The sequence below is a fragment of the Myripristis murdjan genome, chromosome 17, assembly GCF_902150065.1.
Source record: "Myripristis murdjan chromosome 17, fMyrMur1.1, whole genome shotgun sequence".
NCBI lineage: Eukaryota > Metazoa > Chordata > Actinopteri > Holocentriformes > Holocentridae > Myripristis > Myripristis murdjan.
Genome location: NC_043996.1, coordinates 31,165,633 through 31,179,416, shown reverse-complemented (window position 1 = coordinate 31,179,416; position 13,784 = coordinate 31,165,633). Strand labels below are relative to the sequence as shown.

At 43.2% G+C, this 13,784-nt stretch overlaps 1 protein-coding gene across 1 annotated transcript in view; it reads left to right on the top strand.

Annotated features, from left to right (window-relative positions):
• dnaaf11 (dynein axonemal assembly factor 11) overlaps positions 1-13,784 on the top strand; it is a 42,935-nt gene that overhangs the window by 12,372 nt on the left and 16,779 nt on the right. Inside the window, exons 7-10 of the mRNA XM_030075154.1 lie at positions 4,680-4,757; positions 8,816-8,881; positions 9,433-9,502; positions 12,703-12,798. Of these exons, the coding sequence (XP_029931014.1) occupies positions 4,680-4,757; positions 8,816-8,881; positions 9,433-9,502; positions 12,703-12,798 (310 nt within the window). The remainder of the gene's footprint in view (positions 1-4,679; positions 4,758-8,815; positions 8,882-9,432; positions 9,503-12,702; positions 12,799-13,784) is intronic.

Sequence of the window (13,784 nt, the reverse complement as noted above, 5' to 3'; positions counted from 1 at the left end):
TTTGTGATTCTGGCATCCTCTTACTCACTTCCGCTGGATAAGTTAGCTAACTTGCTAAAGATGCATCTTTTTCTTGCGTCTCTTTCTTAGAGGTGGGCTCTGGGGGCAAAGCCACCTGAACTCTGTTGTGTTGGTATTTCAAACCTGAGAATAGAAAGAGGCTTAAGAGCTGGAAAGAGGAGACGCTCTGATGCGGATCACAGCAGTCAAGCTCATGTCAGGCGGTGGGCTGCAGTCGTCTGATTATTTTGTGCTAATGTCAATATGACCTGAGTCAAAACACAGATATTTTAGGCTGCTTTCTGATTTGTTTTGTTTATATGAATCAATTTGTAGCCAACCGATCACTGAGAAACGTTTTCATGTTGGCTCATGAAAATCAGACATAACGTAGAATTACATCAAGCAGAAGAGAGAAATTCACCAAACACACAGTGGACAGGTTTGCCTTTTAAAATAAAAGAACTGATATTTCATCTTTCCGGAAAAAAAATTCTACACTCCATGTCAACATTTGGCTTTTCTGACAGCTGGTTTGCTAAGCTAACAGAACACAGCAGCAACTAGCCTGCTGGGTTTAACTTTCCCTCTGGCTGACTGTACATAATTTATCATTAATCATTAATTTATCAATTTATCATAGAAACCTCTTATTTTCTGATTGATGGTTAATAACAACTGGATACAAATATTTCACTTAAAATAAATAATATTTTGATGTTTGTTTTTTCCCCTGGTTCCTCTGGTGGAAATGCTGAAGAATTCCTGGTTCCTTCTAAAGGGTTCCTGTGTTCTCGGGATGTTCCTGCGGTGGAAACCAGGTGTCACATGTGTTAACAAGACAGTGATGGTTGATTGCCCAGGTACTACGGTTAGCAAGCTAACAAGCTGACATTATCCCAACACAAAATCAGTCCGATGGATTGGTGATGAAACATTCCCAGTCAGAAAATCAGCAGAGACGCTGAGCATGTCGTCATTTCTCTAAGGACAGTCAAGTCATAAGTCTAAAGAAATGCAATCAGCTGCTCAGAGCGATTCTAGCTGCGGGTCTCCAGCGTGACCAGTAGAGGTCGTGTCGTGTCACCTGGACGCTGCTTCACCACTGATTGTGATTCTAAAATTAAGCAGCTGCACATTCATCCGTCTCCCTCTGGGCTGACGGAGGTGTCCAAGGCTAACCGGGAGCTGTCTGAACACATCGTCCTGAGCTCTGCACTCCACACGAGCCAGCGGTGCAGCTGTCACCCCCGACGTCTGCTGACTCAGCTGTTTGATCAGTTTGGACCCCCGCGTCCAAAAACAAAACCAGGAAAAAAAAAGAGTTTTGGAAGAGGCTTTGTGGCGCCAGGCTGTGACCTTGAGGAGTCGAGTGCACGGCAGCGGTGAGGAAGTGCAGCAGGGGAGCAGTGAGGAGCGCATTAGAGGCTGCATCAGGCATCAGGCACTTTTGTTTTTGTGCCTCTGAAGTCTGATCCAGCGTCTCTCCGCCTGGCTGCCCTTTGCCTCCACACACCGTGTCAGTGGCTGAGAAATTACCAGCAGCCACCGGCCAGTGCTGCTGCTGGGTTCTGTCATCGGCTGGTTAAGTGGTTTCTAAATGATGGGCACCAGCTGTCATTGACTAAAACATATTCAACCTGCACCCAGGCTCCTCTGCAACGTCATCATTTTAATAAAAACCAAAACTTCAAGCTGCTCCACACAGGGATACTCAGTTTGGGATACTTCAGGCAAAGGAATGGAAAGAAATACAGTGGTGGAAAAAAGTTTTCGGACACCCTTAAAATTTTACACAATCTCAAATATTATCATGAAATATTTGTGGAAAAACCTTTTTTATGTTTCAAAAGGTGTGGCTGCATTAGACAGGTAGAAACAAATACAAATTATATTTTTTTGTTTCTTGTTTACAAGAAAAACTAACAAAACTAAATTCTTGACAGTTGAATCTTTATCTTCAGGCGTGTTTCCTGCATTAGGTTCCTTGTTTTAGCCATTTTTGTGTCTGAAGAACTTTCAGATGTGCTGCTTTATATAGACACCAAGCTTGGCAACAAAAATTGTGTCTTTTAATAGAAAGAACGACCTTCATCACTGGTACCAAAATGACCCAATACTCAAAATTTCTTCTGTATTTTTATGGAACCAATCAGTTTGAAGTTTTTAATGGCTTTTTTAGGATTTGCTTAGTATTTTGGCTGTGACTGGACTAAAAGAAATTGCACTTGAAGACCTAAGAGTGATTCTTAATGCAATATTTCACAAATGCATGGGGTGTCCCAAAACTTTTTTCCACCACTGTACCTGCCAACTGGTAGATATCTTTATGCAAATACCCTACAGCATCTTTTTATTATTATTTTATTTATTTATTTAGCCAGGAAAAGTCCCATTGAGATTAAAAATCTCTTTTTCAAGAGAGACCTGGCCAAGACCGGCAGCCGTGCAATCCAAAACCCAAAGTTACTGACAAAGAAACAACATAAAACAAACAACCAAAATACATTCATACAATAGAAATACAATTTACAGGAAGCACACTAAATTAAAAACATGAGCAGACTGTTAAACCAACCTCTAAAACCTTCAACATGGATTTAAAAACATCAAGTGAGACCCGCTCCTCAAGTTTAAAATCTTGATTGTCTATTTTTTTTTTAAACAATTAATTATTAATTATTATAATTATCTTCTAACTTTATCCCCCAAAGCCCGTGGTGCAACGGGGAAAAAAATGGAAGAAAACCAGACAAAGAAAAGAGAAACTCAAACTCCAAGTCCCGCCCACACTGCTTGATTGACAGGTGATGTCTGGGAAGTGCAGAGCAGAAACGCCACAGCAGCAAAGACGGAGATGAAATAAAAAAAGACGAGAATGTTGCGGATTATCGTGTTAACGACGTTGATGGCCACAGTGGTGAAGGAACCCTTCCTGCCGACAGCGTGAGCTCCTCTCTCCGGCCCACGGTCCTAATAAAGACATAAATCATAAAGACAAGACTGAAATGAGAGCTCAGAGGAGTGAGGGCCTCTCCAACACGCTGTCACGCTCTCCTCCAACATGGCTGATATACCGTCCTGATGGCCGACCCTCCGCTGAGCGCCAAACACGCCACAGCCACCGCCATTCATCTGCTGCTCACTGGGCCTAATGGACGGACGTGTTTGATGTGTGTGTGTGTGTGTGTGTGTGTGTGTGTGTGTGTCGGGGCTCAGAATACGTCTCCCCTGCCTGTGCTTGTGTGTCACGGCTGGGATCATGTGGCTAATGGAGTGATGGGCCGTACAGCAGATGGTAATGAGAAGTGCAGCATCAGCATCTGTCTCACAAAAAAAAAAACCCCTGTGAGTCGAGGATGGAGCTCCAACAATACGGCTGATATCATAAATAACTGTCGTCTATTCAGACTCACAAATGCAACGAGTCATTTCGGAGTACTTTTTTTTTTTTTTTTTTTATCCGGAGAAGACACGCTGAGCACGTATTCTCTTTCTTACGGAGGCTCCGGCGCTCATTCAGACAGTCTCACACAGTCACACCTGAGAGCTGAGAGCCTTCCAGATAAAAATAGGATGTTCAGGAAGCGGGAGGAAGAGTCATCCCCGGCTTGTTATTGTGCTGCATATAGAACATATCCAAGCAGCGGAGACTGTAACACCTAGTGACTGTGGATCGCTAACATCCACCACAGCCAGCAGCAAACCTCCCTGCTAAAGTCCCTTTGTCATCATGAAATTCTCAATTTGCTAGCATTGCTTTGTTTTTTTCTCTGCTGTTGTTACTTCCCTTATTGTTTTTTTTTTTCCCTCTGATAAAGAGGTGAAGCCTCTGGCACAGTGTGGGCCGGCTGCCCCGTCCATCTGTTTGTTCACCCGTCCATGTGCCAACAGGATGATTCAATAAGTAAATGACAGATTTGCATAAAACTTGGTGGGAATGTTGGTTTTGCTGTTTTAGGCCAATCGAGCTCAAGGGGGCGTGGCAGTGGAGGATGATTCAGCACCAACAGGCCTGTAGTTTCTAGTCACGAAGATTAGTTATGAGGTTGGTGATGGGTCGCGCTGACCAACTTTCCACGCTAATTGGCTGCAAGGGGTGTGTCCTGCAACAACAGCACTGCCAAAAGTGGGTGGGGCTAAGCATAAATAGGGTTGTAGTTTCCCGTGGCATACATGTAACACCACGAAACCTGTCCGGGAGGTTGGTCATGGTGGCGGAGGGCTGTGCTCTGGTGTCCTCTCGTCTTGGACATGCAGATGTTTTTACAACACCAAAGGGCACAAAGGTTCACCTCGCTTGTTGTTCACGGGAGGAACCATCCACTGAAATAAAAGTTTTTAAAGTGCAGAGGTGAAATTAGAATGTACCCTATTAAACCCACTTTACAGGCACAGTGGACTGTTGATTATGTTTCTGTTGATTGTGTATTCTGTGTGTGTGTGTGTGTGTGTGTTGTGCATAACACACTCTACTGCACATTATCTGCTACCCCTCTCTTTATTGATGCTCCTGGAAGAGAGGTCTTTCCAGCCTTCACCCCAAAGACCCCATAACTTTAGCACATCAGTCACCTCACCCTTTAGACTTAACAAACAAAGGCACACACACACACACACACACACACACGCACAACAAGCACGCTGTACCCCACTCATGCACTGCTGTTTACCTACAGGGACAAAGAGAAGAAGCCGAAGGCTCCAAGGACCCTGATCACTCCTGAAGGACGGGTCATGAATGTGAACGAGGCGAAGTACGTACTGAGATACAGACCACACCCACCCACCAACCCAGCTACACCGCCACGAATCTGCACCTCCACAAGGCTTTTAGTCCCATCTTCAGTGCTGACATCTTGCTTTTCTTCAAACAAGGGCAAAAAAATCTGCCAGGAGATTAGATAATCCCACTCGTTTCCAATGCTGATCAACTTTTTTCCAGAATTTTCCTGAATCAAGTGTCATTTTCTTGATCTTAGTGGCCGGTCTGCGCTATTCTGCTTTGTTTCAACATATTTATACTTGCTCCCAGAAAAAAAAGTCACTACACTGGAAACAAATGGGATTATCTCACAGAAAAACAAGACTTGAAAACTGAAGATGAGACTAAATGACTCGTTAACATGGAGATTTCATTCATACAGTATCCAATCCAATCCAATCCACTTTATTTATATAGCACAATTTTAACAAACACAAGGTTTTCCAAAGTGCTGCACAGCAAGATAAAACACCACAAGATAACACAATAGAAGCAGAATAAAAAGGTAAAGTAGGTACAGTAGGATAACACGATAAAATAAGATAAGATCAATTAAAATAAAATCAAATAAAGTAAAATAATAATAATAATAATAATAATAATAACAATAAACAAAATAGGATAGAATAAATAAAATATATAAAAATATTAAAATAAAATAATAAGATAAAATAAAATAATAATACAATTATAATTTTAATAGAATAAAATACTGTAAAATGCACTGCCCGCACAGCATAAAAGAAAAAACATGCACACATAAAATCATAAATCATAAAATCATAAATCCTATCCACACTAATCTCATCCTGCATGCTCTCCTGAAGGTACATGAGGGCAGTAAATGGTACTCAGTTCATGTGTGTATGTATGATGTTGAGACATACTGTAACAGGCAGCGTATGGACTGCAGAGTCTGGCCTGTTTTCATAGACAGTGATGAAGAGCGTTTAAGCCGAGGTCTTCACTGTGATCCACACCAAGGTCAACTCCATCTTACACCTCGCATCAATCAGTCCTCTGCAGTATTAACTCTCGGTGCAATGGGGCCGTGCACGCTACACAGGTAACTGTCAGCACGGTAGTTTATTAAAGGTATGATGGATGTGTTCAGGTGAACCACACATATTCAGCTCCAGTCACTCTCAAAGGCTTTCGTCAGGTTTACAGTCTGGTTTCTGCTGCTGGACAAAACCTTTTTTTTCTAAGGAAAATCGAAATGCAACCACTGTAGATCCAGTACAATTAACAAGTTATATGTAAGGAATAACTGATAATTGATTATCCCGCTTATACCGTGGTCATTTTCCAGCAATGTAAAGGAAAGAGGAGAAAACAATATAAAAAATGTCATCTGTGTATTTTCCTTCCCAGCTGTTAGTTTATCAAATCGATAACTCAGATGAGCTGACATAGGTCATGACGAGTAAGCTTGAAATGTTGCTGTGGTTACGGTTATGGCTATGGTTAATCTTGATGACTTGAAAAACAAGTCCCAGTACATTTCCTACTTGAATTGGAAAGTAGATCCAGCAGGTAACGTCTGCAGGAAACCCCTAAAATGGGAGCTGGGACTTTTTTTTTTTTTAATTGTCATAATTGTTTTTGTTGGTATTGGTTTCTGTGCTAAAAGTGTTATTGTGGGAGCTGCTCTGTATGGAAGTGAATGGAGAGCTAGACAATCCAACACTCTGATTTCGCTTTAATTACTCGTATTTATCTGTGATAGTAAATTTGTTAACATGAACCAGAGCGGCACCCATCCAGCTGCAGTGTTAAACTGTTTTTCACCCAGCCAGTGCGCTAGCCCCTAAATTAGCTGGATAGCTAGCAGCAAAAGAAACAGCAGAGTGGGAACATTATCGAATAAAGGGCATGGATATTTGCATTTTCATTTCCATTTTCAGCCCGAAAAAGAGACAAATGAAGATGGCAAACCTTCAACACAGTCTGTAATAATGTCATATCACACACTGAACAAAGTGAGCTATAGCTGTTTGTATGGTAACAATCCTGTGGTACAGTGTCTTATCTTATCTTATATGGTATAATGTCTTATGGTATAAAATATGATAAGTAACCAAGTCACGTTACACTACAGATTTTCAAAGTAAACGTTTTCCCCTCAAGTTCAGTGGAATTTCAGCAGCAGTGGCAGCAAGTGATGTTAACAGCGAGAGCCCACAGGCTGAGAGGAAGTCGCCTCAGCAGTATCAGCAGCTGTGATTGACAGCAGGAAACAGATGGCTGCCCTCACTTACGGTAGCAAACACAGCAGAATTCAGTGTAATTGGTTCTGGTGTTGTTCTCCAGTGCAGAGCCAGAGCAGCAAAACACAGCCAATCAGCCGGGCCCTTCTGTGGGGGCAAAAAAAAAAAAAGGTCACAGCCTCCTGCCATCTTAATTTCCTCCACACTATATTAGACCTATGATGTTATGTTTTGAGGCCGTCGATTACCTTGTTCCGGGCCGAAGCGCTCAGGCGGTGAGGCGGTGATTGCTACATTAGCTGGCTAGCCTCGTCCGCCATCACGGAGCTGCACGGTGTGTGGTGGTAACCTGATAGCTGGGGGCCACCCGGTCTCCCTCCATTAGCCCGGGCTTCATATCCAGTGCAAGGCCACAGAGGTCAAGGCCTTAAAACGTGTCTGATTTCATTTGTAATCGGAGCTGCGGACACACTCGGGTCACCGTACGCACGCCGTGTGTGTGATGGATCGCTTTCCATCAGCGCTGGGACGGGCCGCTGTGCTTCACCGTGTCACAGCTGACAACAGGGCAAAGTGCCTCAGTAACGCTTCCATTATTACCGGCCTTTGTCCAGCCGCTTGTAAAGTCTTCAGGTTTAAGGTCGGCACTTAAACTGTATGTTGTTGAAGTAATATTACAAAGCTGTTAACTTAATGAACTGGCCGGATGCCCAAGAATCTGACATCTGCAGTATTGAGGCTTCAGATCACGCCACATCACATCACATCACACGCCAATCAGTGTTGACTTTCTGCGACCGCATCAACTCCACTTTTATCTGCCCGTGGTCTTTTGAACCATCCCACCGAATCTGCACGTCCAGAGGTTCCTCTCCAGAACGTTCCTCTGCTCTCCTCCCAGAGCGAGCAGTGGGGTTTCAGAGCTGCCACATCACTCCTCCTCCCTTTCCTCCAGCCGCTGGTTTCCATTCATTCCACTACGATATGAACATGAACTTTCAGAGCCTTCACACTTTCTTCACTCCAGTTTTCCATCAGCGGAATAAAGTCCTCCACATGAGTTTTCCTAAAAGCAGCAGCACTGTTGGCTTTTCAGAACTTTTTCAAATTGAAATGCTCCCTCCTCCTCCTCCTCCTCCGCCAGGGAAAATAGTCCCCAAGGAAATGTTTTGCTTTCCAGAGCATCTGTCCATCAGAGTTGTTTTTTCAAAAGTGTTTTATAAATGTTATTATTACTAGTCTTATTAGTTAAGTTATTATTCTTATTCCATTAGATAGGTTCTTCTTATTATTCTTATTCTTATTCTTCATCATCCTCTTCATCTTCTTCATCTTATTATATTTGGATATTTGAATTTATTTAGCATGGCTCCAAGCAATGGCCACCGCCGTTAAAGAAAACAGGAAATCACAGAGTCAAATTTAGTCAGATTTCACTCTAAAACAGAAATAAGCATGATGGTAATGTTAAGGCCCGTTTTCTTTGATGTGTGTGTTTCTAAAGTGCCTAAAGATTTGCACTGTGGTTGGACCAAAACAGAAACTTAAACTGAAACCACACTGAACTCCTCTGTTACAAACACTGGGTCATGTGACTTTTCAGTTTATTGATAATGCCACACCTGATCCCATCATCCTCCTCTGACACCTGGGGGTTCTTCTATGATGTTACTTCCTGCCATTGTTGGTTCAGGTATCACAGTTCAACGCTGTAAGAGTCCAAAGACGAATGCAAACTGGATTTTTCGGTGTGCTTCACAGCAAATTGACAATATTTGGTTTATATTTAAATGGGAAGTGTTATATCTCATTAATGAGCTTTTCCTCTGTGTGTCTCCAGGCTGCCCTTCTCTCTGACGGAGGATTTGGAGAACAACAGCGTTGTCTTGGACCTGGCTGTGTACAGGTGGGACCGTTGAGCCCAAATCTAAAATAGCCCAATTTAGAATAATCAATTTAGAGTTAATCTCACATCCTGCCTTTAATGAAAACAGTTTCTACACGCTACTTGTAATCAGCCTCTTCATCTAAATTTATGAAAATTTAGATTAAAATTCAGTTACAAAGCTGTTCATTTTCTTTGAGGATTGAACTCATTTTAACAAATGACATCAGCACCACTCATACACTGGATTGATTTCTTTTCTTGTGAATCAAAACTACCACGAGGCTTTACAGCTGCAATTAACCAGCAGTTTAATGTTTGCATGTGAGATGTCAAACCTGATGTAGAGCTACAACTTGAGCTGCTTTATGAGGTTAACAAGGCTTTTCTGTAAAAGTTAAATCTCTGCGCCTCTGAAAATCACCTTCACGACTCCAGTGGATTCAGGTGGAATCCATAACAGATCACAGTTTTCACCTGCATCCACTCATGGAAGAAGCAGGGAGGTCAGATGGTGTGTCCACTCGTCTTCATATAAACTGACCTGCGCTTTCCCATAATCCCTCTCACAGACACTTGGACACCTCCCTGATGGACGTGGACGTTCAGCCGACGTATGTCCGAGTCACCGTCAAAGGAAAGGTACGCCGTTCTGTCAGCGTCGGCTTCGGCTTTGCTATGATTCAGTTTCCAGAATGAAAATGGGTTCTCTGGGCAGCCACGGCTCTCCCCTTTGCAGACACGCCCACCTTCTGCTGATCCCATGCAGTTTGGGCCACAAAGCCTGCAGTCCACATGTGTTCTTGTGGCCTGTTGTAAAATGGTGTGTGTGTGCAGACTGGGGCCTAAACAGTCTTGGAGCTGCATCAGTTGGCTTTGACTGGAAAGCTGTTATTCATGATTTGATTTTGACACACGGGTCTTAAAGCTTTATTGACTTTACTGACTGAGTTTTACAGCTCGGACAGCAACTTTTTCCATTATGGAAATATTTGATATCAATTTATGTTGATTTCTTTCATGATATTGCATGTATTTTGTGGAGTTATCATGATATTACTCTTTATTGCAGGGGTGTATGTGGGTTCTCAGGGCCTGCAGAAATATGGCATGCAGGCAGGGATTCTCACTGTTGCTGTGAGTGTTGATGATGCTGACAAGTCCAGGAGTTTGTCCTGCAGACTGCAAGGCAGCAGCGGGCTCTCTGCCAGACCCACACACTGCTCACACACACACACACACACACACACACACACACACACTCTGAGCAGAGGCACACAGGCAATATTTAGCTGGTGCTTTAACTTGTGAGGTGCAACAAGGCAGTTTTCCCCTGTGCCTCCCTCGGCCTGCCGTCCCGTTCACTGTTCAGCAGGTCAGAATAAACATGACATCTCTCATGTCTTGTTCTTGCACATAAAAATGAAGCACTAAAATGTTGAAAGATCTTCATCTTTTTGTTTCCACATGAGACCAAACAGCAGGTGGTCAAACCTGTGAGGTGAACGCCGCCCTTTTCTGTTCCTCCACCGTTTCTCTCAGTTTCTGAAGTGCGAGCGCGGTGTCCCTCTTGTATCTCGCAGCTTCCTGGCTGTTATTAACGGCCTCCTGAAGAGGCTGAAGTGTCAACATTGTCGAGTGAATCATATGATCGGCTGCTTTGGATTCATGAGGCCGCCGTTAGCTGCCGAGGTGATGAGGGGGATGAGCGAGACTGGAGGATGCACGTCAGATTTAGAGCAGTTACTGCAAATAAAAGCCTGTCAGAAAGTGCTGAATCCTCACACACCACGCCCCAACTCTTTAACATTTATGGACAGAATTCATCACATCTGCTGCAAAGTCTTTTTCCAGCTGTGAACTTTTGGCTTTTTACAAGCTGGCAGCCGTCCAGGGCAGGAGAGCAGCTCCTCCGCCTTCAAGTCTTAGTGACGGTTAACGCCCAAAAATAAGGGACGCTTTTAATTATTCAGCTGGATCAGGAGCTTTCCATGTGGTGGAAGCTGACATTCAACAAGCCGCAAGCTTATATCAAGAGATATTCTGGATTGTGTTAAGTATTAAATGCTTTTGAAAGACTTCTACCCACAAACTGACATTATGGATATGACATTTAAATATATAATTTTAATATTATTTTACTGTTGTGTTCTGGTAATTCATGTAATTCTTGTATTTTTAATTGTTTAATTTCTCAAGCTAATGTTATGGTTATTTTTTGTAGTTATTTTAATACCATTTTTTCACTAATGTTCCAGTAATTTTTTTTCTAATTTGCAAATCATTTTTATCCCCATGTATTTGAAAGAAATCAAGTGAATTTGCACAGGTTGAGAGTTTGTTGTTTCAATGTCATAACCATGTCAGACTTGAAAAATCGTGGTGAGATGAAACCAGGCTGGAAAAAAAAATGTTAAAATGATCCCTCATACATTCTTTGCATTGTTTACAGTTTACAGTGAATTAACCCTTTGGTGCATAGCGGCCACTGCAGTGAACAGCTGTTTAAAAGTCATTTTCTCCTAAATGCATTGGTTTCTATGGTGGAATTGCATATCAGCTGTTAGAGTGCTCTCTGCTGCTCCCCCAAATTGAGGTTTATGCAGAGACTGTCAGCTCTTGTTGCTGAAAACATGTTAATACTAGTAGAATGACATGGTAATACCAGTCCTGAAGAAAAAAGAAAAAAAATCTGGACTCAGGCTTTCATAATTCATGCATGAAAGGGTTAAATGACTGTGAACTCAAACTTTTCCTCATTTCCCCAACAACACTCTGGAAGCCCCTCAAGGACCCCCGGGGGTCCCCGATCCCCACTTTGAAACCACTGAACTAGAAACTAGATGTTCAGAACAAAATAGGGCCTATGAACGATGAGTGTTTCCTGCCCGAAGCGACGGGCAGAGTCGACAAACTCGTCAGTCGCAGTAAAAGCGGACGAGTGTTTGTGCGGCGGTGATTTTCCAGCCTGTTAGACGTCAGCTGGAGTATAACTGACCTTTCTGCACGGGGAGGCGTGGCTCCGAGGTTATCTGCAGGTTTCCTCAGCTCCATGGAGGAAACGTGTTGGGGCTTTTAATCTCCCACAGACAGGCCAGAGCGACCTTTAAGCCTGATTAAACAGCTGTTTGGTCAGCCGTAAATCCTGTAAGAGCAATTCTGCTTTGTCGTTTGCGTTGCCTTTTTCACCCCTCAGCAAACAAATCAGAAACACTGGGCAGTTTTGGAATCCCTCAGTCCTCGCCGCTGTGCGCTTGCCAGCCCTCCTGTGCGTCACGACTCCACTCCACCCTGTTAGCGTGTTTATGGATGGCTGTTTTATGCCAAGGGTCAGCCTGATTGGACCGGGTGGTGATTTATGCAGTGATACATCAACTCGGGCATGGCAGAGGCCTTTAAAATTCCTTCTTAATATGAACTCATTTAGAGGAGCCGGGGGGATCGATTGGAGGAGTTGTTGGCGTGCAGCATATATCAAGTCTCCTGGCGGCTCAGCCACATGTAACTCTGACAGCAGCGAGCCAGCAGCGCCTTTTCTTTACTCTCTACCTTCTGCAACAGTGACTCCACTCGTTTCCTTCTGCGTTAAATAAAAGTAGTTTGAAAACTATGAAGTATTATTCCATCCAAGCAAAATCTGCTTCCATACAATTTCGTTCCACTGATTGATCGCCAGTGTTCTCTCTCTGAGCTATTCTGGTAACTCTCCTAAGTCCTTCTGGAAAGTGGACCTATAAAAAGGCCCACTAATGATTAAAGTCATTTGACACACTGGGACAGTGTCGGTGCCAGATCGGAGCATTAATCTTGCTAATTAAACTTGTGAATAATTTACACCGCAGATATTTCAGCTGGTCGTGCCTGCCGAAGTGAAGCCTGACAGCTCGACAGCCAAGAGGTCCCAAACCACCGGCCACCTGCTCGTCACCATGCCCAAGGTACGTTTACTCGCCAGGGGAGGACAGAGTACTACAGTGTCCTGCTCAAGTGCAAGTACTGTGAGTTTCCTGGCCTAAGAATATGATTCAGTGGCAGTAAAGAGTTTGTGATTTAAAATGTAGGGGTATGTTTTTCAGACAAGACACCAGCGCTCCATATGATGTTTTTCCATGTGATTCTAAAAAGATGAGAGTTCAAACTAGATCCTTTGAAGTGCACAAATGAGAAATGACCAAATAAAGGCGACTCACAAAGTGACAGCAGATTCCTCTGTTCACCGGATGGAAACATAGTTTGTCACTTTCTGATGCTAAACCTGTTCTTTCAAATGGACTTCACATTGGATGCATTAAAGAAAAGCAAATTACTGATTTTAAACAATACTGAAAAAAACAAAAGAACAAATTAGTATACAAACAAGTGTCTTGGTGTATGGTGGGGGAATTCAAGTAGTGGGCAAATGGGGTTTGTACATTTCAGTCTGATGGTGGCGCTAGAGGAAAAGTCACAAGGGTTCATCCTCTGGGGAGCATGGATGAGCTTTCCATATTTCATGTCAGTATGCACTACAGTAAAGGTGATAGAGTTATTAAAATCATCTTGTGGGCAAAGTTGAAAAAAAAAACTGGCAAAATGAATATGGTTCATCTTCTGGGGAGCATTAACGTGTTCACTGAATTTGAATTGAATCTGCCTGATAGATTTTGAGAGTTGTTGCCCTGGAGGATATTGTTGAATGGATGGACGGACGGACCATCCTTAGTCATGCTTGTTGTGGTCTGTGCGGTCCACGCAGCGTCAGCGGGGTTATTACATAACGGCCTTGTGTGTGACGATGCATCTCTGAGCACCGAGTCCTCAGACTCCTCTGGGATTTAGAAACTCCGCGTTGCAGTGATTGGCTGGACGGCTGCTCTCAAAGTAATCCCGGATGTGAACGGTGCTGTGTCACTATGGCAACGGCTCAGGCTCAGGAATCATGAAG